The following is a 23,970-nucleotide window of genomic DNA, read 5'->3' as shown; positions in this document are numbered from 1 at the left end:
GCAATCGTCTTTGCTTCAGCGACCCGCGAAACCCTCGCCGATAGCCTCATCGCTCCCGAAAAGTCATCGAGTCAAACCTAGCCAGCTCCAGCCAGTCCAGCCAATAACAACCTGAGCGACTCGCGAAGCAATGGAGCGGCGGCGGCTGTCTCATAGCGACGATGGCGCGCTGCCTTACCATGCAAAACGACGAAAAACTGGCTTCCAACAGAGTGAGGATGATTCTATACGCGAGCGCTATACAGTCGCTTGGATTTGCGCATTGCATATCGAGATGGCTGCAGCCCGCGCTATGCTCGACGAAGAGCACTCTGAGTATCCACAGCAAGGCAACGACACGAACTCTTACGTCCTGGGGAGCATCCGGAATCACAATGTGGTCATAGCCTGCTTGCCGGATGCTCAATACGGCCTGAGTAATGCCGCGAGTGTGCTGAGTAACGTGAGAAGGACGTTCCCCAATATCGAAATCGGATTGATGGTAGGTATTGGTGGGGGAGTGCCGCTCAAAGCTGATATAAGACTCGGAGATATTGTGGTGGGTGTCAGGGTCATGCAGTATGATATGGGGAAAACACTCAGCGATGGCTTCCAACGAACAGGAGTTCCAAAAATACCCGACTCGACAATTCGCACAGTCATCTCAAATCTGAGATCTAAACATGAGCTAAGTGGGAGCCGAGTTCCTTCGATATTGAGGGAGAAAATGGGGAGCTACGCTGCTTATTTGCGGCCAACCAAGCCTGATCGTCTCTTTCAGAAGTCTTATCCTCACCCCCCTTCATTCCTATCTTGCGATCAGTGCGATTCGTCCAAGCTAGAGACGAGAAAGAACCGATCTTCTGCCGACCCGGCCATTTACTATGGCGGTATTGGCTCAGCCAACACAGTCATGAAAGACTCAAGTGTTCGTGATGAGATCGCGCGGGAGCTGGATGTACTTTGCTTTGAGATGGAGGCTGCTGGTTTGATGGATATCATGCCTTGCCTGCCTATTCGTGGTATCTGCGACTATTCGGATTCTCATAAATCTAAAGAGTGGCAGCGGTATGCTGCAGCCACTGCAGCAGCTTATTCCTATGAGTTCTTGGAACTATGGAGAGGAGACTACCAAGCATCTTACGCTGGTTACCATCACCCGCAATGTTAGTGATTCTTGATCTCCATTCTTCTGCTCTAGATAGCTAATGATCTGTAGCTGAGCACACTATGACGTCCGGAGCTCATGAGGAGATACTGAAATCGTTAAATTTCGAGGAGATTGATGCTCGCAAGTCGACTGTCGAAACAGCACATTCAAAGACCTGCCGTTGGTTTCTGAAGCACCCTGACTACCTTTCGTGGATAGACCAGCAGAAGAAATCGCAAAATCATGGTTTCCTTTGGATCAGAGGGAAGCCTGGAGCTGGGAAGTCCACCATCATGAAGTTCATCTACCTACAATGGAAGAAAAAGGACCGTAAGAATCAGACTCTCACCGCCTCATTCTTCTTCAATGCCCGTGGAGAATTGCTGGAAAAGACTGTCTCGGGAATGTACAGATCGTTGCTTTTGCAATTGTTCCATGGATTTCCAGACCTCGAGTGTGTGTTGGATGATCCAGATGTTTTCCCTCGAAACCAGAGTGGTTGCCCTCCTTTGAATGTCCTGAAAGACCTTTTTCGTGCTGCAGTCGCCAAACTAGGCCAAAGATCCTTTACATGCTTCATTGATGCTCTCGATGAGTGCGACGAGCAGCAAGTGATGGATCTGGTTGAATACCTCGAGGACTTGGCTGAGCAATGCTCAGAAGAAAATGTAGATCTTCGTATATGTTTCTCCAGTCGTCATTATCCCTATATCGACATCAGATTTGGCATCCGCATCATTCTCGAGGATCAGGTGGGCCATGCAAACGATCTTGAGAGTTATATCACGACTCATCTTCGAATCAAGAGCCGACCACTCCTCGCGGAGCTGCAGGAAAAAATGCTTCATAAAGCAGCTGGTGTTTTCCTGTGGGTTGTTCTAGTGGTTCGCATCCTGAACCAAGAGAGTCGCCGTGGAGGCCTCGCTCTTAGAAGACGACTTGAAGAAGTTCCCACTGGCTTGAGTGACTTGTTCAAAGATCTGCTAAAGAGAGATACGACCAACATGGAAGAACTTCTCTTATCAATATTATGGATACTTCTAAGCAAACGACCACTTAAACCTGAGGAATACTACCACGCGATTTGGTCGGGGTTGGCCCTAGAGGGACTAGCAGACATAGGTGTACCGGAAGTGGACGAGGAGGACTTTGAGAATTGCTTTGGCCGGTGTGTTATCAGTTCATCAAAGGGCTTGGCCGAGATTACAAAAGTCAAGCAGCCGAGGGTTCAGTTCATACACGAGTCTGTTCGAGACTTCCTCATCAAGGACAAGGGTCTTCACGAACTATGGCCAGAACTTGGACCAGACTGGGAGAGTGTGGGCCATGACAGGTTGAAGATGTGCTGCTATTCTTACTTCCAATTCGTTGTTGAGAAGGGACAGCTCGAAGTTGAGGACTATGATACTGTCGAGCATAGGGTCGCAACGGGGACTAAGGCGTACCATTTCCTCCAATATGCTAGCCAGTTCGTTCTACATCACTCTGACCTTGCAGTAAGTGCTGCTGAACAACAGACATTTTTGGACAGATTTCAGACTTCTGCTTGGAAAGGGGTCGTAAACGCGTTTGAGAAGTTCAGGGTCCGTAAATACAGCCCGACTGCTGGGTTGCCATATATACTTGCGGACAGAGGGTGTTCGTCACTCATACAGACAAGTCTAGGAGGTGATGCCACTTTCAACCTGCCTTCGGATGATGACAGATATGTGTATCCACTCATAGCTGCCATGGCTAAAGGGGACAAAGTCAGCGTCCTTGCTCTCTTGGGCTTACCCTCCGCGCTTTATGAAGGGATGGATATTACAGAAGGGCTATTGCCCAACATAGATGCTACCGGTTCTTCCCGAACACCACTTTCTTGGGCCTGCGAGAATGGCCACCTTGGGATCGCAAGAGTCCTTATAGAAAGAGAGTGTCAAAGCCCAGAGGGCTTTCGGTGGCAATACTCGCCGCTGATGCTTGCGGCAAAAAATGGCCACAAAGAAACAGCGAGATGGCTGGTCAATCACAAAGTGGATGTTAACCGAAAACACATGAAAGAAAGTGCCATTTGGCTTGCGTCAAGCAACGACCATGCGGAAATAGTTGAGCTCCTGCTCGACGCCGGGGCAGATCCTGATACATGTGGCGTTAAGAATGCGCCTGTGATATGTCTAGCTGCTGAGAAAGGACATGAGAAGGTGATAGAGCTCCTTTTGAAGAGAGGCGCAAATCCTAAGGTGAAAGACTATTGGACACAGACACCTCTCCATCTTGCAGCGGAAAAGGAAGGATCCGAAGTAACGATGAAAGCACTTCTAGAGTTCGGAGCAGATATCAATGCCAGGGACGCTAGTGGCCGGATTCCCCTCTTCTCGGCCGTAGAATGTGCCACTGTCGATGAGATACGGTTCTTGCTTAGCCAAGGAGCTGATGCAACGGCTGAAGACAAAAAGGGTGAGACCTGTCTACACCAAGCAATGAATAGGGGCAAACTGGCATTTGAGATTGTTCGACTACTTCTGGAAAACGGGACAAGGCCCGATGCTCGCAATAGATTTGGCGAAACGTGCCTCCACACCTTTGCACGTTGTGGGGAAAACATTCCTTCTGGCGATTTAGTTCAGTTGGTCGCTAGCCGCGGAACTGACATCAATGCCAAAGATGATTCTGGCAATACACCTTTGCATCTTATAACGGCACGTAGAGCTATAAAAGCTCTGTCAACGTTCGTCCTCCAGCCTGGCTTGAACCTCAATGCTCGCACTCACCGAGGCAAGACGCCATTGCACGTTGCAGCTTCGCTTAGCCCACCTGAAATAGATGAGCTCGACATACTAATAGGGAACGGAGCGGCCATCAATTCCATGGATAACGAATCAAAAACACCTCTTGATGAGGCAATAGATGTGGGATATAAGGAAGCCATTCAGCTCCTGATAAAGAACGGAGGAAAGCGAGGCGTTTTATAATCTCATGAGTGAGGTCTTGTTGTACAAGAATGATATTTTACAGCCGCTCCAGTAATCGTGGGTTTTATTTTTGAGGTTAACCTGGATATGAGCGCCTGACATACATTACCTATGACAGCTTATTCGATTCGTCATCTAACCCTGGATAGCCTGAGGACTTTTTGACTTATAAAATCTGGGCGTAAAGCAGGATCAGGAGATCTTAGAATCAAATGCATGTTCTCTCCTCATCACATACGCTCGCCGCACACATACGACTAGCTGTTCTAGTTTCTGAACAGGGCCTTCTCTACCATTGAAATCCACCAATAATTAGCCTGAAACCGCTCAAAAAAACGGATAAGGATGAGGGAAGCAACAGAGATCTTTGGGTTGGTATCAAATGCTGCAGCTACTAGGCTCAACGTGTATGACAAATTGTATGACAATCTCCAACTCATGAAACTTGGCTGGAGAGTCATCGTAGATCTAATGATAGGCAAATCGGAACATCTTGATGATCTCGAGAAGAAGAACCATGTCCTGGTTAACAGATTCTGTATATTGAGAGGTCAGCTAGCTATTTTGGTCGACCCGTAGAACTCTTCATCAACTAGTGTTATTCCTTATGAGATCTGGGCCCGACATCGCAAAATGGCATAAGAGGACTTGATCGCGCTTATTGGGAAAGTCCGGAGTGAAATGGAGTTTGATGACTTCCTGATTATGTAATTAGGAGAAGAAGTCAATAGGGCCCCTTTGCATTTGTCAACAGAAGTCGCTGCGGGGGGGCTTGTGGAGTAACGGTTAGACGTCACTGGCCCGACTGATGATGGTATGGAATCCTTCCTGAACTGAGTTTGGGTCACAATTAAGGATCTTTGTCTGCACGCTCTGGGCTCTCCTGGAACTGGTTCTCTGCCTAAAGTGGAGTGAACCAGGCGGGGCTTGTGAGTTGATCTTTCGAGCGTGCATGGAGCTCGCAAGGATGAAACCCCTAAGTACCCTGGTTTACTGACTTATGTAGCTTATACATTCTGATGCAAAATCTCGAGGGTCGGACGGGCCCTGAGGATGCAAACCACTCTGCTTTTCACCTTACTCTAAATAGTTAAGGTGCAGGGCAACCATGCCTTTCAAAGTAACGTCAAATGGCCAAATCACGATTGGTATAATAACACAAAATCATCGAACCCAAGTTTGAGATGTCTATCATATACTCATTTTGTCGATGGCGAGAGAAGAGTGGATAACTGTATGCTGTATTTATTCCCCACGGACCAGTATTTAAGTTATTGGCGGCCTTCGTTGAGGTCCATCGTTTCACATTCTTGGCGATAGCACAACCTAAGCCCCATTACTTCAAAGTCCGATATTAGATAGCCCTAGAAAGATCCACTATATTGAGTGGATGTACTCTTGGGAGACTAATCATGGATCTCTCTGCTCATGTACTAAGACACCGTGAGTCTTTGAAGACGATAGTGTCGGCTCGATGGCTTTAACTGGAGAAGGGGAAGTCCCAGCGAGAGAACGTCTCTTTCTTCTCAAAAGTCTAACAAGCAAAAAGTCATTAATAGCTGAGCTACCCAGAAAAGATATCCGCCCATATAACCTGAAGGTTACTCGGGGAAGGAAATTTAAAATATTCACTTACAAAATCAGAGCGATCGCTCCCAGCAGAGAAGGCACTCCAAGGCCGACGCTGACGCCAATAATGACACTTTTGGAAACGCCGCCAGACCCTTCATTCGATTTGCCATCCGAATCATCATCCTTACCCTTTTCCTTAGCTGAAGGTGTTGTGGTTGGCGGAACATAAGAAGATGGGGCTCCTGACATTGCTACCAACTTATTTGCGCCCTTTCCGAATGGAATCAAACTCGTAATAGTATGGCTAACGGACTTAGGGAACTCAGCCTCGCTGTCGGATGGAATCACAGTAACATGCGTCCGTGTGGTGGTGTACTTCGACGTTGTCTGGAGCGACATAGGACAGTTGACTAATCCTTCTGATTGACATGCTACAACAGTGAACGTGGCCTTGGTGGAGATTGTCGTTGTCTCCATCTCATCTTCTTCATCATTCTTCCCTCTCACCCGCAGTGCTGGGGATGTCGTGACGGATAAAGAAGCATCGCTGGTTCGTTGGCTGGCACAAGCATGTCCCAGTGTAGTGTAAAAGACAGGAATCTCAGTTTCAGGCACTGGCCCCCATGTCATATCATCAATAGCAATCGAGGCCCCAGCAGCAGCGCCAACAGCCAGTTGATAGACTTCCTCAACGCGAAAACTGCAATCGTCGTCTTCATCGGTGGAAAGAGTGACGTTGGTGATTAACTCAGCAATGTTGGCAAATACCCCTACTTCAACACCCCCACCAACATGAGCGATTGTCTTACCGGCGACTGATACTTCAGGTGATGCTATTTCAAAGCCTGCTTTTACACCAACGCGTAGAACAGCTTTGAACACAACACCGGCGCTTTCGAGAGTGACAGGCAGGAATTCGAAATCTCCACCATTTCTGTTAAGCTTCTGTTAGTTCATGCCAAGGCATCGCCACAGAAATAAGACTTACATTGTCAGATTGGAAATCTTCTTGGAGAAGATGGCAATGTCAAACAAAACACCATCGTCAAGTCTGAGATGGAAACCGCTACTAATGTTGATCTCTCCTTCTACAGATAGGATGAGGTCAATTGCGAAGATAACACCGAGCTCCAGATTGTCTCGAACAGCGAACCCTGCAGGTGTAGTAGAAGTGTACAAGTTGAGAGTATAGGTGGCACCAGCTGAGAGGATGGTGTCGATCAACATGTAGACTTCTAACCCATCAAATTGAAACTGAAGTCGAAACTCCGGGATCTCGGGTATACCAACATTCAAGTTGTAGTCCAATGGTGGTAGATCGAAATCGTCTAGGTCAAATCCGTCGTCTAGATTATCTGCCACCGTATCGATGTAGTTTTCTATGTAATCGGCCGTCTCGTCTGCCAGGTTATCGATCTCGCGTCTGACTTGGCTGGTAAAATTGCTAAAAGCGCGGCTGACGTTGAATTCGCGGTCATATATGAACTCTGTGGTAGCGGTTCCTTTTATATAGCATGTAGCGCAAGTGATTGCAATGCTGGCCGAAACCGAAGTGTTTCCATGCTTGGAGCCCAGCTCCTCCTCACTGCAGACAAATCACATATTTAGAGATTGATACTAAAGGTCCAGTGACTGATAGTAATTAACGCACCCCGTGTAAGCGAAGAGGATAGCATTGACCCAGCTTGTGTCTAACGCTGTGCTGTTTTTTTGCTTCGCGTCTTTTGGCTGTCGAATCGGCCGGGCGGGGGTTCTTCGAACGAGGTCCAGTATATTGTACCCAGAATAATCAGGCGCGTTACCGGCACGAACAAGTGAGGCGCTTCCGAGGACCAGCAATGACCTAGTCGCTAGAAAAATACCGAGTAGTAAAGCGACAAACAACATACTGTTGAAGCACCAATTGGCATATAAGCAAAATTGCCACGAAATAAGAAAGAAAAGGATTATGAGAAATTAATTGGGGGGAGTGCCCTCTGGGTAATTTTAGTAGCATGCTTGCATTTATTTCTTTAGGTTTCAAATTCTGCATGTTGGCTCTCCAAATATGCATGTTGGCTCTGGATTAGGAGAAAAGGCCAGGTTATGACAGGGCATCTACACTTTGCCCCACCCAGCTGAAAGGCATTTCCTCCCATTTAAGGCATGGCTGATTTTTCAATGTTACAGCAGTGTCGGATTAATGCAAGTTGGTCTGGATCACAAGCCGTGATAGAGACCATTGTGTATGGCTGGACGGGAAGATGTCTACAAGGGTCGCTGACTTGATGGTGAGGCGTTGGCCGGAATTGAGACGGCCGAACTCAGTCTTACTTGGTCTTACATTTATATTTGGCCAAAGAGGAACAAGGGTATTTACATATGCACAGGCCCCGTAGAAACAAACATACAAACCCAAATATCAAGTCGAGACTCATCCTAGTAATTAAATTTGAAGCCTTCTATATAATATCTATTTACTCAAGGTGAATGATAAGCCGATGGTTAACAAGAGGCTTTCAGAAAGAAACCCGATAAACATCTGAAGATGTTATATATCTACCCAATCTTTGACCAAGTAGAGGGCAAAAGAAACAAGGGGCATCTAGCATTCTCTATGGTCAGGTACGCCAGAAATCCAGAAGCCATGTCGATCCAGCCACAAGGGCACAACCCCATCAACCTTGCATAATCTCCACGCCAAGACGCGAAAGCCAGCTCTCTCAATCTCGCGAAAACCTGGCTTCAGACGACCAAAGACAATGGAAGGCCGCAGTGCAGCGCGATCCTCAAAGATACGGTCTTCTCTGTTGTCAATCATATCAAGAACCATTTGATTTCGTAGACAAAGAACCTCAATGTCCCCGGCAAGAACATCTGCTGATTGCAGAGAACGCAGCCATTGCCAGTCGTAGAACATGTCAGAGTCAAGCTCGTTGAAGGTGTGTGTGTACATTGCCTTGCACTCGCGGTGTAGGTATAGACTGCAGGAAACATTCCTGATGTTGCGGTCAGCGTCATGTATAAAGTCTCTGACAATGGAGTGCTTGATAGAAAGAGAGGGGTGCGGGTTGGCTTTTTTTCTACCAACTCGCAACTTGGGGTTGAGGTGAGGAATAGGTCCAGCTAGATTGGGATTCTCGTGGCGTCTGAAATGGAAAGCCATCATGGTTTCGTTCTCCCTTTGCTGCTTTGGGTCTGCCGCCGTGCTGGTGTAGTACAACCGCTTGTTCTTTTCGATCATCTCAGAGTTATGGAGCTCATCGAGCAATGCTTCAAACTGAGGGGCTAAACAGTAAGTCTCCGCAGGGGGGACAGATTTGGCTGCATCGACTAGGCCTGAAGTGACTGGGTTGGACATCGTATCTGGGAGCCCAACACTCCACTTCATAGTACGAATTCCATTCTCCAAAACCTTCGTTCGCCGTTGAATCTCACCTTGCTTGCGCGCAGCAGGCCAATAGTCGATGTAAGGATGTTCGAGAATCTCACCGTCCTCTAGCGATTCCGAGACCGCTAAGAAAGACCCTGCATCGTTTTCAAGGTTTTCATTTAAGCCAAACTTGCGAGACAAGGATCCGCTGCCTAACTTCAGAGCATGAACTTGGTAGTCTAGTGCGTGGAGTCGATCTCGGATTTCTGCCTCGTGGCGGGCCTTGGTCATGAATTCCATTGTTGAAGCTTTTGGTGAGAAAGCTAATGTTCAGAACGATTGTACTGGTCTTGTAACTGATGGAACTCTTGGGATTGGAGCTTTCTGGCGGTAGATTTCGTAAGATCTGCTGGTCGGCGAAGCACAAGATCTCATGCGACTTCAGACTTTATAGGGATTATTACATGTATTCGTCAAATAGGTGTTCATGGCGTTTTCACCTTTGGCAACCATACAGTCAGTGGAAACTGTGAACAGCACGTACAAATCGGTGAACAAAAGTTGGAGGAACAACTATATATGAACATTGAACTAGATTTGGGGTTTGGAACAGGTGATAAACAAAGATCTAACCAAAGGGTTCCTTGACAAATGTAGTGCTGACTGATGAGTATTTCCACGCGGTGCTTATAGGTCTCCCAGTCAGACCCTCCAATCTTCCTGATTGATACGCCACGAGTGTATGAGACCACAGTAGCTAGCTTGTATACGCTCGTATGAGAACTAATGATCGGAAGAGATGTCAAGCATGCTGCAGCTAAACGCTGTCCTTGCTCCACTTGCCTCTACCTCTGATCCTCTCCCCCCAAACAAAGAACAGATAGGGAACAGGGATCAACACCGCAGCGATACAACCAAAGACTGTTGTTCCCCAGTCCACTCCAAGTTTGTGATACATAGGGATGATGAACAAAGGAAATGCGCCGGAGAACATGGATCGCATAAAGGTATTGGCTGCAACTGCACTTGCGCTGTAACGAGTGAACGTGTCGATGAGGTAGCCAAGTGCAGATTGGAAGATAGTTGTGAAGCCGAGGCCAGTCAGTGCAATACCGATGATTGACGGCCAATAGTTCATGCTGGGAGATGAAGTCCCTGGTATTCTTAGTTATGAAGTCACGTTGGAGCCAGTGCCACTTACATGCAAAGAGGAACTGTCCGGCTGTGAAGACGATACCTCCAAGCATCATCGGAGGCAATCTCGCTTCCGGAACAGCTCTGTATCCATTCTCCATAAGCCTCTTGCGATAGTATTTGTTGTTGTAAACATTAATTGCTGCTGCGAAAAGGATGCCAATCAACAGAGCGATGAAGGGCAGGGTGCTAACGACTGGCCCCCACTGGCGCACTTCCCGGTACTCAATTGAAAAGCTTTCAAGATTCGCATAGAGAATTCCTGGGTTTGATGAGCAAGAGATTCGACGGTTGATGGGATGCTTACCATAGACGAATGATGCGTATAACGACATGAGGAAACAGATTGGTGTTGCCATCATTTGGAATGGGCGGATGAAATACTTCTGGTATAGCTCTTTGAAGGACACGTCCCATTCTTCGTGCTGTCACAATGTTAGCTCATAGATCTCTACTGCAGTGGTGAACCCACCTTAGCATGCAGCGCCCAGTCTTGCGTTTGCAGTCTCAGCTTATGAGCTTTCCTCGACAACAAAATAGGTGCATAGCTCTCATCAATCACCAAAAGATCAACCCCAAGCTGAGCCATCATCACAATGCCTGTAAGGTACTCAGTCCACCTCCAGCCTAGACTGCTCGAGCACAGCGCTCCGCCGATTATAGGACCCAACGTCGGACCTCCAACAATAGTAACTCCGTAAGCGACAATCGCGTTACCAAGTTGGTGAGGGGCCCATATATCCGCCATAACACCTCCAACAATCGTTACGGGTGCACTGCCAAAGAGCCCCGAGAAGAATCGCGTGATGAGAACGGTTTGGATATCTTTTGCTGTAGCTGTACCGAATGAGAATACGGCGGCGATGAAGTACGGCTGTTTTGGTTAGTCGTCTCCAGCAGGGAGGAATGTCAACTCACGATGAGAATAAGCCACTTCCGACCGTATAGCTCACTCAATGGTCCCCAAACCAAAGGTCCAAGACCGAATCCGAAAACAAGCAAACTCGTCGCTGCAGCAATAGTCTCGGTGTTCACGTTGAACTCAGCAGAAACAGGGTGAATGGCTGCGGCGAAAATGGCAGAGGCCAACGTGATCCAGCAAGTCGTGAGACCGTACGCGATGGTGGTGATGAATTTCTTGCGGAAGGGCCAGTTCATTGGGTTGTGGGGATCATCTGGACCGTCAAAGGTTACGAGATGGTCTGGGTATTGATCATCGATCGTAGGCTTTTGGTCGAAGGCCATTTCGGGTGTGATGGTAAGTTGGTCGCTCATGTTCGATGTTGCTCTTACGCTCTGTAGATATCAAGTATTCGGAAAACGAGTGTTCTATGGTCTTTCATTTAAGCTTCTTATTTCTTGGACATGTAGTAAAATATTGACAATCTGTTGCCCCCTCATCCTTATGCGGCGCCGGCGCCGAGTCCATGATCCAAGCAACGGAGCCTCCGTTAGTAAGACCGCTCAATTATTTCCGCGCCGAGCCCCGGGACCGCTTCTGAAGCCCGAAGCTCGGAAGGGTAGTTCTACTCGCTGATTGGACCAATTTTGGCGGGTGAGTGTAAGTCGGAGACGCATAAGCTTACCCGTCTCCGCCTGGCCCGTGCTATCGACGTTGGCGTGCCACTAAGATAAGATCGTCGCTGATACCAGCAGTGAGTGGCATGTTGGAATCATCATCTCAGCCTTGCCATTCTAATTCTCCCAACAGTCCAAGCTCTATCCATGGCCTCTTCAGTCTCAACGAGTTCCCCTCCGAGGGTTCCGACAGCTTCATCCACTAATGAAACCGCCAAGATGAGTTCTACCTCAGACTCTCCCGAGCCAACTCCCTCCGATCCACTTCCTCTACGCAGCTGCACCTACTGCCGCTACCGGAAAGTGAAATGTGATCGCCAGAAGCCCTGCTCTCACTGCCTACGCGCCAAACGCAATTGCTCATATCCCGCTGGTCGCGGTAGAGCTGCCAAGAAGTCTACTCGAACGCTGGATACCCGTCTCGTCGATCGGCTCCAGAGATTGGAAAACATCATCAAGGAACTCACAAGCCAGGTCGAGGCCACAACTGATGCCGCCCCATCTGGAAATAATACAGATGTAGAAGAAATTGAACCGCATCGGGGTGTCGTAGGGAACTCCCTGTTGGGAGAAGATGGCGCTGCTCATGATGCTTCCACCAGCCAGCAACTTGGTCGCCTCATGATAGATGATAGCAAGAGCTACTACGTTAGTAACATTTTGTGGGCCAATCTAGGAAATGAGGTTAGTGCTGCAACTCTCTTATGCATCTACCATGGTTGCTGATTTATTTCTTATTCAGATCGAAGAATTGCGCGACATGCTACACGACTCTCTGTCTGAAGATGATGCTAACAACCCTACTGATGCATCTGGACCCATGCCGGAGTTGGCATCATCCATTGGAACAAGTGCTTCGGTCTTTGGGTTTCGTTCCCTCTGTCATTCCCTTCTAAACTACCATCCACCTATGCACCTATCAGTCACTCTCTTGAACATCTTTATTGAGAATGTCCTTCCACTGGTGCATATTTTTCATATGTTAACCACAGAGCAGTGGTTCTGGGATTCCATCGTGTCATTAGAGGCACTCGATAGAAATGCAGAAGCCTTGCTCTTTGCCATCTACTACTCCTCTATCATCAGCATGGATGAAGGCCAGTGCGTAAGCGTCCTCGGGGAGTTACGTTCTACCTCGCTCAATAAGTTCCGCTTTGCAGTCGAGCAATCCATGGCCCGTGCCAACTTGCTAAACACACAAAGCCTTGTCCTCCTCCAAGCCGCTGTGTTGTTCCTATCGGGCCTACGGAACGAAGACGACTCTAGAACGACATGGTCTTTAACATCACTTATATTTCACATCGCCCAAGCTATGGGTCTGCATCGTGACGGAACAACTTTTGGTCTCAAACCACTTGATACCGAACTCAGGCGGCGGCTCTGGTGGCATATCTGTCTACTAGACATGCGCTCCTCTGAGTTTCACGGATACGAGCCTATAGTACGGGGCGACATGTTTGACACAAAGCTTCCGCTCAACATCAACGACAGTGACATCACCCCTCATATGAAAGAAGCTCCTAAAGAGCATGAAGGATATACTCAGATGACGTTCTGTCTAATACGATGCGAGATGACGAAAGCTGGCTGGAAGGTTGGATATGCATCACCGATTCCAGGCTCGCCAGCGACTGCAGCACAAGCTGATGGTGAACTAATTGTTCAAGAACTCAAGGCCCGATTGGAGGAACGGTATCTACGTTACTGTGATGAATCCGTACCGTTCATGCTCTTTACAACGAAGGTCGCCCGACTCATCGTTGCCCGCACGGGGCTGATGGTTGACTTTCCAAGGAAGCAAAAGGAAGCATACACTTCGGCGATCATTCGAGACCGACTGTTTTCCATCTCTATGGAAGTACTTGAACTTTCAAGTTTTATCATGACAAACAGCAGTATCTCAAAGTGGACGTGGCACTCCAAAGCTCATATCCAGTGGCACGCAGTCATATTTGTACTCTCTGAGATTTGTTCTCGTCCAGCGTCTGCAGAATGTGATCGGGCATGGGAGTTTATCAACACGGTCCATAATCGATGGAATATGAATGAAAGGGGCAAGAGGGGGAATCTTTGGAGGCCGATTCAGCGACTCATGGTTAAGGCTCGCTATGTACGCGAGATGCAGCAGCTGGATCCGGGGTTTCATCTTGCTAGAAGAATGGCTACACTGGATACGACGCCCGCGCAGGCTGGAAGCTCTGAAATGCAGCAGGAAACACCAGACCCATACAACATTCCTGACATGGCGAGTCCGAATGGGTATATGGATTGGATGCTTGGAGATCTCGGGATAGACTTGTACGGTGGAATGGCGAACGGACCCAGCTGTGGCTAGGACGTGTACTTAAACTCAACTCCTCACAACTAATCTACAAACTTTATAACGGCTCGTCTCCGTTCTTTATACGCCAGCACTGACATCAACCAAAATCTTAACATGGTTGTCCTTATCATTGATAAGCGTCTGGAACCCCTCCTCCACAACCTTATCCATCTTAATGACCTTCGTAATCATCCCCTCAGGCGTAATCTTACCATTCGACAGCGCATCAATGACCTCTTCAAAATCACCAAGCGCATATGTGGCGCTATTAAAGTTAGAACCGCTTGAATGACGATAGAGAAAACTTACCATCCAACGTATGATCGTTCACGAAACACAATCTGGTTCATGTTCAATTGAGCCCGCTTTTCCCAAACAGCGATATTGACGAGTACTGCTCTGGCTTTGAGACAATCGAAAGCTGCATCGATGGCATGCTGTGAGCCAGCTGCGTCGAAACCGACATCTGCGCCTAAGTCGTCTGTCAATTTCTTGACTTCAGCCACGATGTCGTCCTTGGTGGGGTCGAACACATGATGAGCGCCGAATTTCCTTGCAAACTCTCGGCGCTTGGAGCTGACCTCGCTGAGAATAATGTTCTTGCAGCCTCTGCCAATTAACGCCTGCACAACAGCCAGTCCAATTGGTCCGCCGCCAACAACAAACGCTGAATCACCTTCTTGATATGGTGATATCTTGATCGCGTGCCATCCGACGGCAAGCGGTTCAACCAGCGCTCCAACCTCAAGAGAAACATTGTCAGGCAACTTCTTCACAGCATCTTGCGGAACAACTGTTGTTTCACAGAGACCGCCTCCCCAACCACTCAGCCCGATAAACCCATTCTTGTCACAGCAATTGACAAGACCGCGCTTGCATGAGCGGCATTCATTATCGTAGATAATCGGCTGAACACAAACGCGATCTCCCTTCTGGAGGCGCGTTACTTCACTCCCCACTTCCTCGACAACGCCGCTGAACTCGTGACCCAGAGTGAGGGGCGATGTCTCGCCGGTGATGCCGTGCGGGGTGCCAGGCTTGGGAATGAGGTTATTGCCACCGAGATACTCATGCACGTCTGTCCCGCAGATACCGCAGAACTTAGGTGCAATGCGGACCGAGTTTGAGTCCAGAGAGGGGAGGGGAATCTCCTCTAGCCGAACATCCTGCTGTCCGTGGAAACGCACTGCTTTCATTGCCATGCTGAAAGTTTGAAGTCAAGGACCAACGATAGTGATGTGAAGAAGAGGGGTTGGACTCTGAAGAAACGTTGCTTTTATAACATCCTCAGCTGATGTAGAACGTGACGCAAAAGACTACCTTCCCCTCATTCAACATATTTCCAGAGATAGTAATGCGAAGTCACAAAGTACACTTATAAGCCTAACGCGATGGCATGATCGGATTACCTGATGGGGATTAGGTTAGTGTTAAGATTGAACAGCGGGGGAAGTTTCCACGAATGAGGAGTGGCGGGGGAATGCGGGGGAAGACTCGGCGAGAACCGATGAGTTTGAAATCGTGATCAGCCAAGACTTGAAGTGGCCTGTTGAATTGAGTTGATAGACCCCGCGGCTTATGGTTCACATCACGCGTTGAATTGAGTCTCGTTATAGACTATCACTCGGTGGAAGTAGCATGCACAGTAGACGGTTCTACCGATCGTGGTGTTGGGGACAAGATATTTGTCCTTACTCTATCAATGTCAAAGTCTTCTGGATAAGCTTCGTTTTAGCATAAACTAGCACATGCGTATGCTTTTCATAGTAATTACAAATCTTTGCAGAAATATAAAAATCTTGGTTGCAGATATTGGCCAGTCAAGACAGTTCTATCTTGTTTTATGACCTGGGCGTGGTTGATCAATCGTGAGATGTAGGGTATTCAGCTACAATTGTGAGATTGGTCCCGCAAACAGGCCACGTGATTGTCAATTATCAGGACAAACACCAACATGAGGGCAGACAAGCTTGGTAGGCAGGATATACAGAGACCTGGGTAAAGACTGCATTTCGCATATAAATTCTGACTCGGACTCTATAGACCTACTTAGACCATGTAACTTATCTGTTTATGACCTTGAGCGTATCCCCGTGTAACTGACTGACCCGCTCTAGCTCACAACTATGGGTAATCCTATCAGTAGAATCTATTTGTCTTCATCCTTCTGCTTCTTGATGTCAAATTTGTTCCCCTCCTCCTTCTTGTCGTCCTTCTTGTCGTCCTTCTTGTCGTCCTTCTTGTCGTCCTTCTTGTCATCCTTGTTATCCTTCTGCTCCTTAATATCAAATTGGTTCTCCCCCTCCTTCTTGTCATCCTTATTATCCTTCTGCTCCTTGATATCAGATTGGTTCTCCTCCTTCTTGTCATCCTTGTTATCCTTCTGCTCCTTGATGTCAAATTTATTCTCCTTCTTCTCTTCCTTCTCGTCATCTTCCTTATCCTTCTTGTCATGCTGGTCCCCCTCAGGATCGAATTTCACAAACTCCATCTCCTCCGGACCTTTCTCAATCTTTTCGTCCTCCTCTTCCGCTTCAAGCTTGTCCTTACCCTTTACATTCTCCTTGATATCGAACTTCTTCTCCGAGTCCTTCTCCTCCACTTCAGGCTTGTCCTTGGCCTTCACCTTTTCCTTCTGCTTTTCCTTGTGCAAATCCTTCGTTTCAACTTTCCCACAATCAAATCCAGGAACACATTCCCCAGCTGCCTCGTACAAAGTCTCCGTAAAGTGCTCATCTGCCAAATGGAACGTTCCCCCCCTCCTCGGCTCTGGTGTAGGGGACCTATCCCAATCAACTAGATCTACGATAACCCATTCCCCAACATCCTTCCTAATCTTCTCCACGTGCCCCTTGTTGGCAAACCGAAAGACAGTACGCAGCTGGGAAACAGGCGCATAATTTAGCATCAGAGGATGGCCCTCTTGTAGGTGGGGCTTGTCCCTGCCAATGTATTCTCCTTTTTCTGAAGCTGCAACGTGCTGGACGGTGTTGTTTTTGACAAAGACCACTATGTTTTCCCAGCGGGGTCCGTGGTACCACGGGAAGCTCCATGCAAGGTCGTACTCATACCTTGGTCCTGTCAGTTTGGAGTTGCGGGCACTAGGCGTTGGGACTTACATGTATGCGCACCAATCGTTGTTGCAGCGCTTCCTCGTGTAGACCTTTCTTTTGGATAGTAGAGATTTCTGAAAGCAATGGGCCCCATTTGGTACACGGGTGTTTTCGGTACCATTATTATCGATAGCCTTGCGGCGAAAACAATTTCCCTTGTCAAAGTAGAAGGCTGGTTGGTACCGAAGACTGTCTTCATCTGCATTTGCATCGAGTTTCTGCGACAGCTGCCCTGGTTTTGAGATTCGGCTGGGGAATGCCGTAGCAATGGAGACTACTCCAAGGATGGAAAGGAGGAGGGATGGGATATGCATCTCGATCGTCGACAAAGAATCTCACACTTATGTTTAGGAGAGGAATCGATGGAAGCAGCTGGGACCGACACGGGGCCAGAGCCAGCAATATATACCCGTGAAATGACTAAGATCATGGGACCGCGATGAGTTTATGCTTCAGCCTCATTGAGTACTGTCGCGCAGAATCTGGCCTGATAGCTGACAGACAAGATCAATCAAGGCATCATCGACCAGCGAGACGTGAGTGACGCCCGCCACTGCAGAGACATTTGAGAAAGGTGACACTCATTCAAGATAAATCCAAGCCACTCGGCGAAAATACACATTAGATTTTTCACTCTGTCAGGAAGATTCATTTCTTTTGGTTCCCGAGTTCGATATCCCGCACGATGATCTCAGCTACTCGGTCAAAATAAACACTTGAGCATTTTTCCCTCTGTGTTCCTAACAGCGGTTTTTCTACTAGAGCCGGGAAATTGCAGCAACCGACGGCACTAATGCAGCCAATTGAACAGTCGCATTATCAACAGCCAGGGGACTTGTATGCTGAATTCGACTAGCTGGACCGACAACTTGGGTCTGGCGTTGCACTAAAAACATCACTATTGATTATGGCGTCGGTTAGCTTGATGCTATCTTGAAGACCCCTTTCCAATTGCCGGAGTCACAATAATAAAAGGATGCAGGAGACGCGTTGAGTTTTCCGTTCTGTATTCCTTCCCTTGTACTCACTTCAGTCACTCTTTATCTGCAACAATGCAATTCATCATTCATTTGCGAGTGGCGTTGGGCTTATTGGTCATTGGGTCTGCTGTCGCAAGCCCCTGCAAGCCTCGTGAGTATTCGTTGACGACAGTGTTAAATTGATTACATGCTGAAATAAAAATAGTCTCAGCCACAACAACTTCTACTGTCACTTCTGCTGCGATCATATCCACTACCGACACCTCAGATGCTGCCACCGAGACTTCATTGGCCACTTCTATCGCATCCACCACCGAAAATGCAGAAGCCACTTCCTCCACGGTAGTTGAATCGTCTACCGAGACATTCGCATCCTCTGCCGAGACATCTGCTTCGTCGACTGAGACATCGGATTCATCCATCACCATTGAGACATCTGCAGCCACAACCACCACGGACTACACTGCGGAGACTACAACCGCTGAACCAACCACCACTGATGCCACCACCACCGTGGCTGAGACAACATCATCAGCAGCCAACCCTACTTTCACAATGTTCGCTTCCGGCTCAAACGCCGTGGCAGGCAGCAGTCTCGAAACTTACAACCGCGACAGCACCGTGGCCGTATTCGACCCCGCCACCGAGGACGACAACCCCTCCGCTCGCCAATACTCCATCGACTCTCAAGGCAGAATCGTAAATGACCTCGGCTGGTATCTCTGTGGATACTATGGTGCGACGAACGAGGAACTCAATAAGCCTGCGACTGTAGTGACCTGCCATACCCAGACCGCCTTACAGACGGCTTTCCTGACGTGTGAGTTGTCTGGTCCCTTTGGTATCGAGTGCTCGGTCCCGGCGATGTCTTGTGTGTCGAGCGGATCTTCTAGTATGCCTCCGACCTGCATACCTTCTACAGGTACTTGGAGCTTAAATTCTGTCGGTGTTCGAGCGTTTGGTCATACCTGGCAGATTGGAGGTAGTGATACGCCGGCTAATTATGAGCGTATGACTATGAGCATCCGGGAAGTCCGAGCGTAGGAGGTAGAAGTGAATAGTCAGATTTACCATATGTCTGGGAACTTTTATCAGAATTTGAAACGTCGGTCCAGAAAATTTATAAATATACAATAAAATCTAAGACTTTTAGATATCTATTCTGAAGAGAAAACAGTAATACTACAATTGACTACTTATGTTAAACTGCATCCCATGTTGTTTCCATTTTACCCCTGTCTCGAGAGTAAACTTGATCTTCTATCCTCACCGTCACGTCAGTCTTCACACTGATACCTTTGCCATCCACATGCCCAAGCTCCACAGATTCTGTCGTCGCGTTGCCGCTGGTCACGATAGCTCTTGCGCTCGCCCCGTCACTCCCAGGGTCGGTGTCGGCAACATGAGACTGCCTGATATATTGACTTGCACCAGGCCGAGTTCCTGTCCGAGTTCCTCGAGCGGGTGTCTTGTCTGTACTGTACAGGTGACTCCGGAGGCCGACCTGGTAGGACACGAGGCGAATCAGAGGCTGAAGAGCAGGGAAGCTGCCGCACCAGAGTCCAACGTGTAATTCAATTGACACCCAAATAGCAACTCTGCCCATCTTATAAGTCCTGTAAAGAAAGTGTTAGTGGGAGTAAAGGAGCCATGGCAGGTAACTAACGTGTCAACGCCAAAGTCAGTTGTCATCATGAAGCCAAGTCGAATAATGCCAACGACAATGGCAACTAAGCCAACACAGAAGACAAGGATGACTTTTATAGCCTGAGAACCGAACCTCATGTTTTTGTAAATGACCCAGATAGGCAGTCCGAATAGTGCGGCGTCAATGAAAATCCCGATGAAAGCATGCGCCCAGAGCAAATGAGCCTCCGACTTTTGGCTGACACAATGCCTATTATCCTTCATGCGATCAAACAGGTCCCTTGGCAGTATTAGATGGTCAACTGAACAGAATGATAGAAATCGGCACACGTACGCGATAGGTTGACACTCGAGGAGGAAGAATAGTAATGCTGCTAGAGTGATCAAAACAATGATAGCGCCGATGCCCCATATCCATCGCATGAATGGGCCTATCCGCAGGTCATATGTCAGTCTATAGCAGTAGTGCAGAGGATAAAACACGTACGATCTCGACGAAGACGGGGAATAAAAGCTAGAATTGACAGCCGGATGAAACAGAGCGCCGGGAAAAACAGCATTTGCTCAACAGGTAAAAGCTTGAGGTTTTCCATTAGCCTATAACAAGAAACAATCCGGTCATGTGTGCATTGAATTGGCGCGTACAGTGAAGAAAGCTTTTAGCTGTGCAGGAGTGAGTGCGCTCATTGTAGAGCCAGATCCGTTTTGTACTTGAGCAATCTCAATGGCGGAAATAGCGACAGTCAATGCCTAAGTCATACGCATGTTAATAGTGTTTCAACGGGGAATCACAGGGGGTCTCACGAAGCCAAGTAACGCTAAAGAGTCATCAACACCAAAAGCCCTCGTCATGAAGCAACGAGCGTACAGTCGCGCTGTTATGATAAGAGATGAGAATACGATAAGGCATACATTCAGGCGTAAGATATCGGGCCCTTGAGACCTAGTCTCACTGCCTGAGCCGTTCGCCATCTTCGGCGTTGGCGCAATGCAACAGCAGTGTAAGTAGTAGTCTAGGGGAGTCAGAGCGGTAGCTCTGTGTCGCATTCAGGGTCGACATCCCCGCTTTTATAGAGAGAACGAATTTGCTAAAGGATTCTTAAGGGGCCGGAAAGTGCCTGTTAGTAGTCGAACGTAAGCAGCCACAATCCAAAGGAGACAAGCTCGTCTATATAACAGTTACAGACACGAGGAACCAACGTCAGGATATCTCAAAGGCCGTCTTCCCCGTACCCACATGGCATGGATAATTTCGATCTAGCGGGGCATGCCACCCAATCAATATGTCGATGGCCAATAACACGGTTGGATCGGAATGTGGAGAGCTCCGGGCTTACTCGGGCCCGCACTCTCCTGAGAGATGCTGGTCTCTAGCGTGAACTTCCCCTTGAAACCCCGGATGACAATGGCGTTGTGATAGGATCAAAGGCATTGTACCCTGGCTTAGCGAGCTTTTGACTTTACGTGGCGCCTCTTCGAGTCAGCATCTGGACACAGTTTGTGGAGATTGGAATCCTAAGTTTTCGTTTACAAGCCCGAAAGCGACATTGCGGGGGATCCCATCATTCTCAGCCTTGACCCGGGTTAGCGGTCCTGATGCCGGTACATGCGAACATCATACTCAGTGGCTTTGCCAGATCTTGGGGACGGTTGCCAGCATGCTATCGCGGTTAGCTAAGGTGAAAACAAAGACACCTAGCCGATAGTATATAGGGTACCCATTTTCAAGTCTTGGACAAGCTGGTATGGCTTTTTTCCAGCCCTTTGGAAAGAAGTGTTTACTTTATTGCCTAGACATGGGTTATGCAAACATCACCAGCAGAAGGTAAAAAGCTATCAACTATTTCAAAATGTGTAAAATTAAGTAGATAGTGACTCAAATATAATAATGTTCAAGAAGATTACAATTATGCCCTGAGTTGCATTAAACCTCGGACGGTTCCCGTCGATGCCGGCCCTAGCCAATTCCAAACTCTCCCAACCACCAAGACAAGTAGCCGACCCGTCGACCATAGTCAATATCTAATCTTGCCGCATCTAAGTGGCGCAAGAGCCTAAGACACCAGTGTCCCATCCCTCGTTCTCAGTCGTCGCAACAGGGTCATCAAAGGTGATGTAACACGCACCATCGTCCCGTCTGCGGGAAAAGCCAGTGCACAAGCCGTCAGTCAGACAAAGCATAGCACACTGCGAGATACTGCCGCCGCCAACAAGGTTCCCACCGTATAGACTGACGTCGCATTGGATTTGCGCTGAGCCTAAGCAGACGCCAGTCTCGGGAGGACAGTTGTCCACTGGTGGTGCCGCTGCGGTTGTGGTAGTAGCTGCCTCGGTTGTAGTGGTCTCGGCAGTGGATGTGAAGGCTGTAGTTGTAGGCTCGGGTTCTTGTCCACACGTGAACTTGATGCCACTGTCCCATCCGTCTCTGTTAGTTTTGGAGACGTCAGCGATGAGAGCTATGGCCTTGAAGCATCCTCCGGACGAGCGGACACGGGAGAAGCCGGCGCAGTCGTCATCTTGGTCACAGAATGAAGCGCACTCAACAATGTCGTTGGAGAACCCTGCGAGTACCAAATTATCAAGCTGGACATCACACAACACTGCCGAGTCACCGGCGCATTGCTTAACCATCGAGGGACAAGTAGGATCAGCCGTTGACAGAGTGGTTGTCGTTGCCGCTTCGGTAGTCGTGGTTTCGGCGGTGGATGTAAAGACTGTGCTGCTGGACTCGGTGGTTTCGCCGCACGTTCCCTTGATGCCAGCTACCCAGCCACCAACATCGGCGGCAAAGATCTCTTGGGTAGTGACAATGAAGCATTCATGCATGTTCTGATTATATGTGAAGGCTCGGCAAGCATTGTCGGAGTTACATTGCTGAGCACATGCGTTCATATCAGCGAGAATGCTAGGGCTGTTCAATCCTCCGAGGAGCACGTCGCACTGAATCTCCATGGTGCCGAGGCATTGGTTGACGTCGGAGGGGCATGATACGACAGGTCCGGGTGCAGCTGTAGTGGTGGTTGCAGCTTCGGTAGTGGTGTCTACGTTTAAGGTGGTGAAAGAAGTGAGGAACGTGGTGAGTTTGGACTCGGTTGTGCTGACATCGGCAGAGGTGGCGCTGGAAGCAGTAGACTCCGCAATGCTCGATTCAACGGTGGTATCGGCCAGAGTGGTAGAGGACTCGATGATCGTGACTGAGGCCGAACCGCTTGCGGAGGCAGTCTCGCTGGAAGCAGTCTCTGTAGCAGACTTGGTAAGGGTCGTTTCCGTGGTCGTGTCAACCAGAGTAGTACTAGACTCAATCACGCTGACGCTGGCGGAACCAGTGCTGCTCGTCACCGACACGATGGAGCTTGCTATGGAGCTCGACCGGCTTTCAGGCTTGCATTTCCCAGCGGAGGCAATGCCAACCGTAGCGGAGAGGATAAGAAAGGAGCGAATGGCGACCATGGTGAAGGTCAAAGAGAAGACAATTGGTAAAGATCGGACGTCAAAGAATTGACAATAGTGGGATGAGATAGAAAGAAAGAAATCAGGAGCGAGGAATCAACAGAAGGCCTTTCTCTCTATGAAATGCCTGTTTTTCTGGTGGCGCTGTCTCCTGAGAGGAAGTCATTTCTTTTTGGATCTAGAGCTGAAAATGGCTTGAGGCTATCGATGATTATAGCGACATTCGGTTACAGAATTGAATAGCGTCAGTTAGCGCACAATATCCTATTTGCTAGTGACATTTATAATCTTAAGCATGATAATCTTCTTTTTACGGATATAAATTATTATTTTCGTATTTTCATGTTTCAAGATAACCGACTTGCTCCGGACGTCACGGATAATCATCCCATGTAATGAAGATTGGTGGTGGCCAGGCGCGATGCGCACTGAGGTTTTGATTGCTAGTCACAAATAACGAGTTCTGGCAACTAATCTAATAATCCGATCTTTGCAACTACTCTACTAGCCCTCAACTATCAAGATCCAGTGCTGAGAGCCTGAGACGTCCAGAACGAGTCAACGATGTGCCCTTGGAAGCGGTGTCACCATTCTGGGTACGTCATCTCGTCGGAACCGGTGCTTACTATGCTCCCCGATGTCCGGCCCCAAGAGGCTTATAAAACCGATCCCCGCCTT

The 23,970-nt window shown here is 48.4% G+C and overlaps 10 protein-coding genes across 10 annotated transcripts; 3 read left to right on the top strand and 7 right to left on the bottom strand.

The window, feature by feature from the left end:
- Nucleotides 1-130: 130 nt before the first annotated feature.
- FTJAE_8280 (ankyrin protein) lies at nucleotides 131-4,083 on the top strand (the record flags this gene model as incomplete). The annotated part of the gene is made up of 2 exons (XM_037355080.1): nucleotides 131-1,145; nucleotides 1,199-4,083. The coding sequence occupies 2 exons, from the start codon at nucleotides 131-133 to the stop codon at nucleotides 4,081-4,083; spliced, it is 3,900 nt and encodes a 1,299-aa protein (XP_037204673.1).
- Nucleotides 4,084-5,715: 1,632 nt separating this feature from the next.
- FTJAE_8279 (uncharacterized protein) lies at nucleotides 5,716-7,542 on the bottom strand (the record flags this gene model as incomplete). The annotated part of the gene is made up of 3 exons (XM_037355078.1): nucleotides 5,716-6,589; nucleotides 6,644-7,240; nucleotides 7,307-7,542. 3 exons carry the CDS (start codon nucleotides 7,540-7,542, stop codon nucleotides 5,716-5,718), a joined length of 1,707 nt encoding a protein of 568 aa, XP_037204672.1.
- Nucleotides 7,543-8,239: 697 nt separating this feature from the next.
- Nucleotides 8,240-9,307, bottom strand: FTJAE_8278 (uncharacterized protein; the record flags this gene model as incomplete). The annotated part of the gene is made up of 1 exon (XM_037355077.1): nucleotides 8,240-9,307. One exon carries the CDS (start codon nucleotides 9,305-9,307, stop codon nucleotides 8,240-8,242), a length of 1,068 nt encoding a protein of 355 aa, XP_037204671.1.
- A 517-nt stretch (nucleotides 9,308-9,824) lies between these two features.
- On the bottom strand, nucleotides 9,825-11,476 carry FTJAE_8277 (major facilitator superfamily transporter; the record flags this gene model as incomplete). Its single annotated transcript, XM_037355076.1, has 5 exons — nucleotides 9,825-10,162; nucleotides 10,209-10,463; nucleotides 10,509-10,626; nucleotides 10,674-11,075; nucleotides 11,120-11,476. 5 exons carry the CDS (start codon nucleotides 11,474-11,476, stop codon nucleotides 9,825-9,827), a joined length of 1,470 nt encoding a protein of 489 aa, XP_037204670.1.
- A 522-nt stretch (nucleotides 11,477-11,998) lies between these two features.
- On the top strand, nucleotides 11,999-14,114 carry FTJAE_8276 (bikaverin cluster-transcription factor; the record flags this gene model as incomplete). Its single annotated transcript, XM_037355075.1, has 2 exons — nucleotides 11,999-12,463; nucleotides 12,522-14,114. The coding sequence occupies 2 exons, from the start codon at nucleotides 11,999-12,001 to the stop codon at nucleotides 14,112-14,114; spliced, it is 2,058 nt and encodes a 685-aa protein (XP_037204669.1).
- A 66-nt stretch (nucleotides 14,115-14,180) lies between these two features.
- On the bottom strand, nucleotides 14,181-15,304 carry FTJAE_8275 (alcohol sorbitol dehydrogenase; the record flags this gene model as incomplete). The annotated part of the gene is made up of 2 exons (XM_037355074.1): nucleotides 14,181-14,367; nucleotides 14,412-15,304. The coding sequence occupies 2 exons, from the start codon at nucleotides 15,302-15,304 to the stop codon at nucleotides 14,181-14,183; spliced, it is 1,080 nt and encodes a 359-aa protein (XP_037204668.1).
- Nucleotides 15,305-16,251: 947 nt separating this feature from the next.
- FTJAE_8274 (necrosis-inducing) lies at nucleotides 16,252-17,529 on the bottom strand (the record flags this gene model as incomplete). Its single annotated transcript, XM_037355073.1, has 2 exons — nucleotides 16,252-17,173; nucleotides 17,222-17,529. 2 exons carry the CDS (start codon nucleotides 17,527-17,529, stop codon nucleotides 16,252-16,254), a joined length of 1,230 nt encoding a protein of 409 aa, XP_037204667.1.
- Nucleotides 17,530-18,267: 738 nt separating this feature from the next.
- On the top strand, nucleotides 18,268-19,239 carry FTJAE_8273 (uncharacterized protein; the record flags this gene model as incomplete). Its single annotated transcript, XM_037355072.1, has 3 exons — nucleotides 18,268-18,346; nucleotides 18,401-19,066; nucleotides 19,118-19,239. 3 exons carry the CDS (start codon nucleotides 18,268-18,270, stop codon nucleotides 19,237-19,239), a joined length of 867 nt encoding a protein of 288 aa, XP_037204666.1.
- Nucleotides 19,240-19,396: 157 nt separating this feature from the next.
- Nucleotides 19,397-20,529, bottom strand: FTJAE_8272 (uncharacterized protein; the record flags this gene model as incomplete). Its single annotated transcript, XM_037355071.1, has 5 exons — nucleotides 19,397-19,811; nucleotides 19,862-20,122; nucleotides 20,177-20,273; nucleotides 20,330-20,420; nucleotides 20,488-20,529. 5 exons carry the CDS (start codon nucleotides 20,527-20,529, stop codon nucleotides 19,397-19,399), a joined length of 906 nt encoding a protein of 301 aa, XP_037204665.1.
- Nucleotides 20,530-21,879: 1,350 nt separating this feature from the next.
- On the bottom strand, nucleotides 21,880-23,292 carry FTJAE_8271 (uncharacterized protein; the record flags this gene model as incomplete). Its single annotated transcript, XM_037355070.1, has 1 exon — nucleotides 21,880-23,292. The coding sequence occupies one exon, from the start codon at nucleotides 23,290-23,292 to the stop codon at nucleotides 21,880-21,882; it is 1,413 nt and encodes a 470-aa protein (XP_037204664.1).
- Between the last annotated feature and the right edge of the window lie 678 nt (nucleotides 23,293-23,970).

The sequence above is a fragment of the Fusarium tjaetaba genome (assembly GCF_013396195.1).
Source record: "Fusarium tjaetaba strain NRRL 66243 chromosome Unknown NRRL66243_c0000177, whole genome shotgun sequence".
NCBI classification, from domain to species: domain Eukaryota; kingdom Fungi; phylum Ascomycota; class Sordariomycetes; order Hypocreales; family Nectriaceae; genus Fusarium; species Fusarium tjaetaba.
Note: the sequence above shows the minus strand (reverse complement) of the source record. Positions and strands in the feature narration are given on the sequence as shown.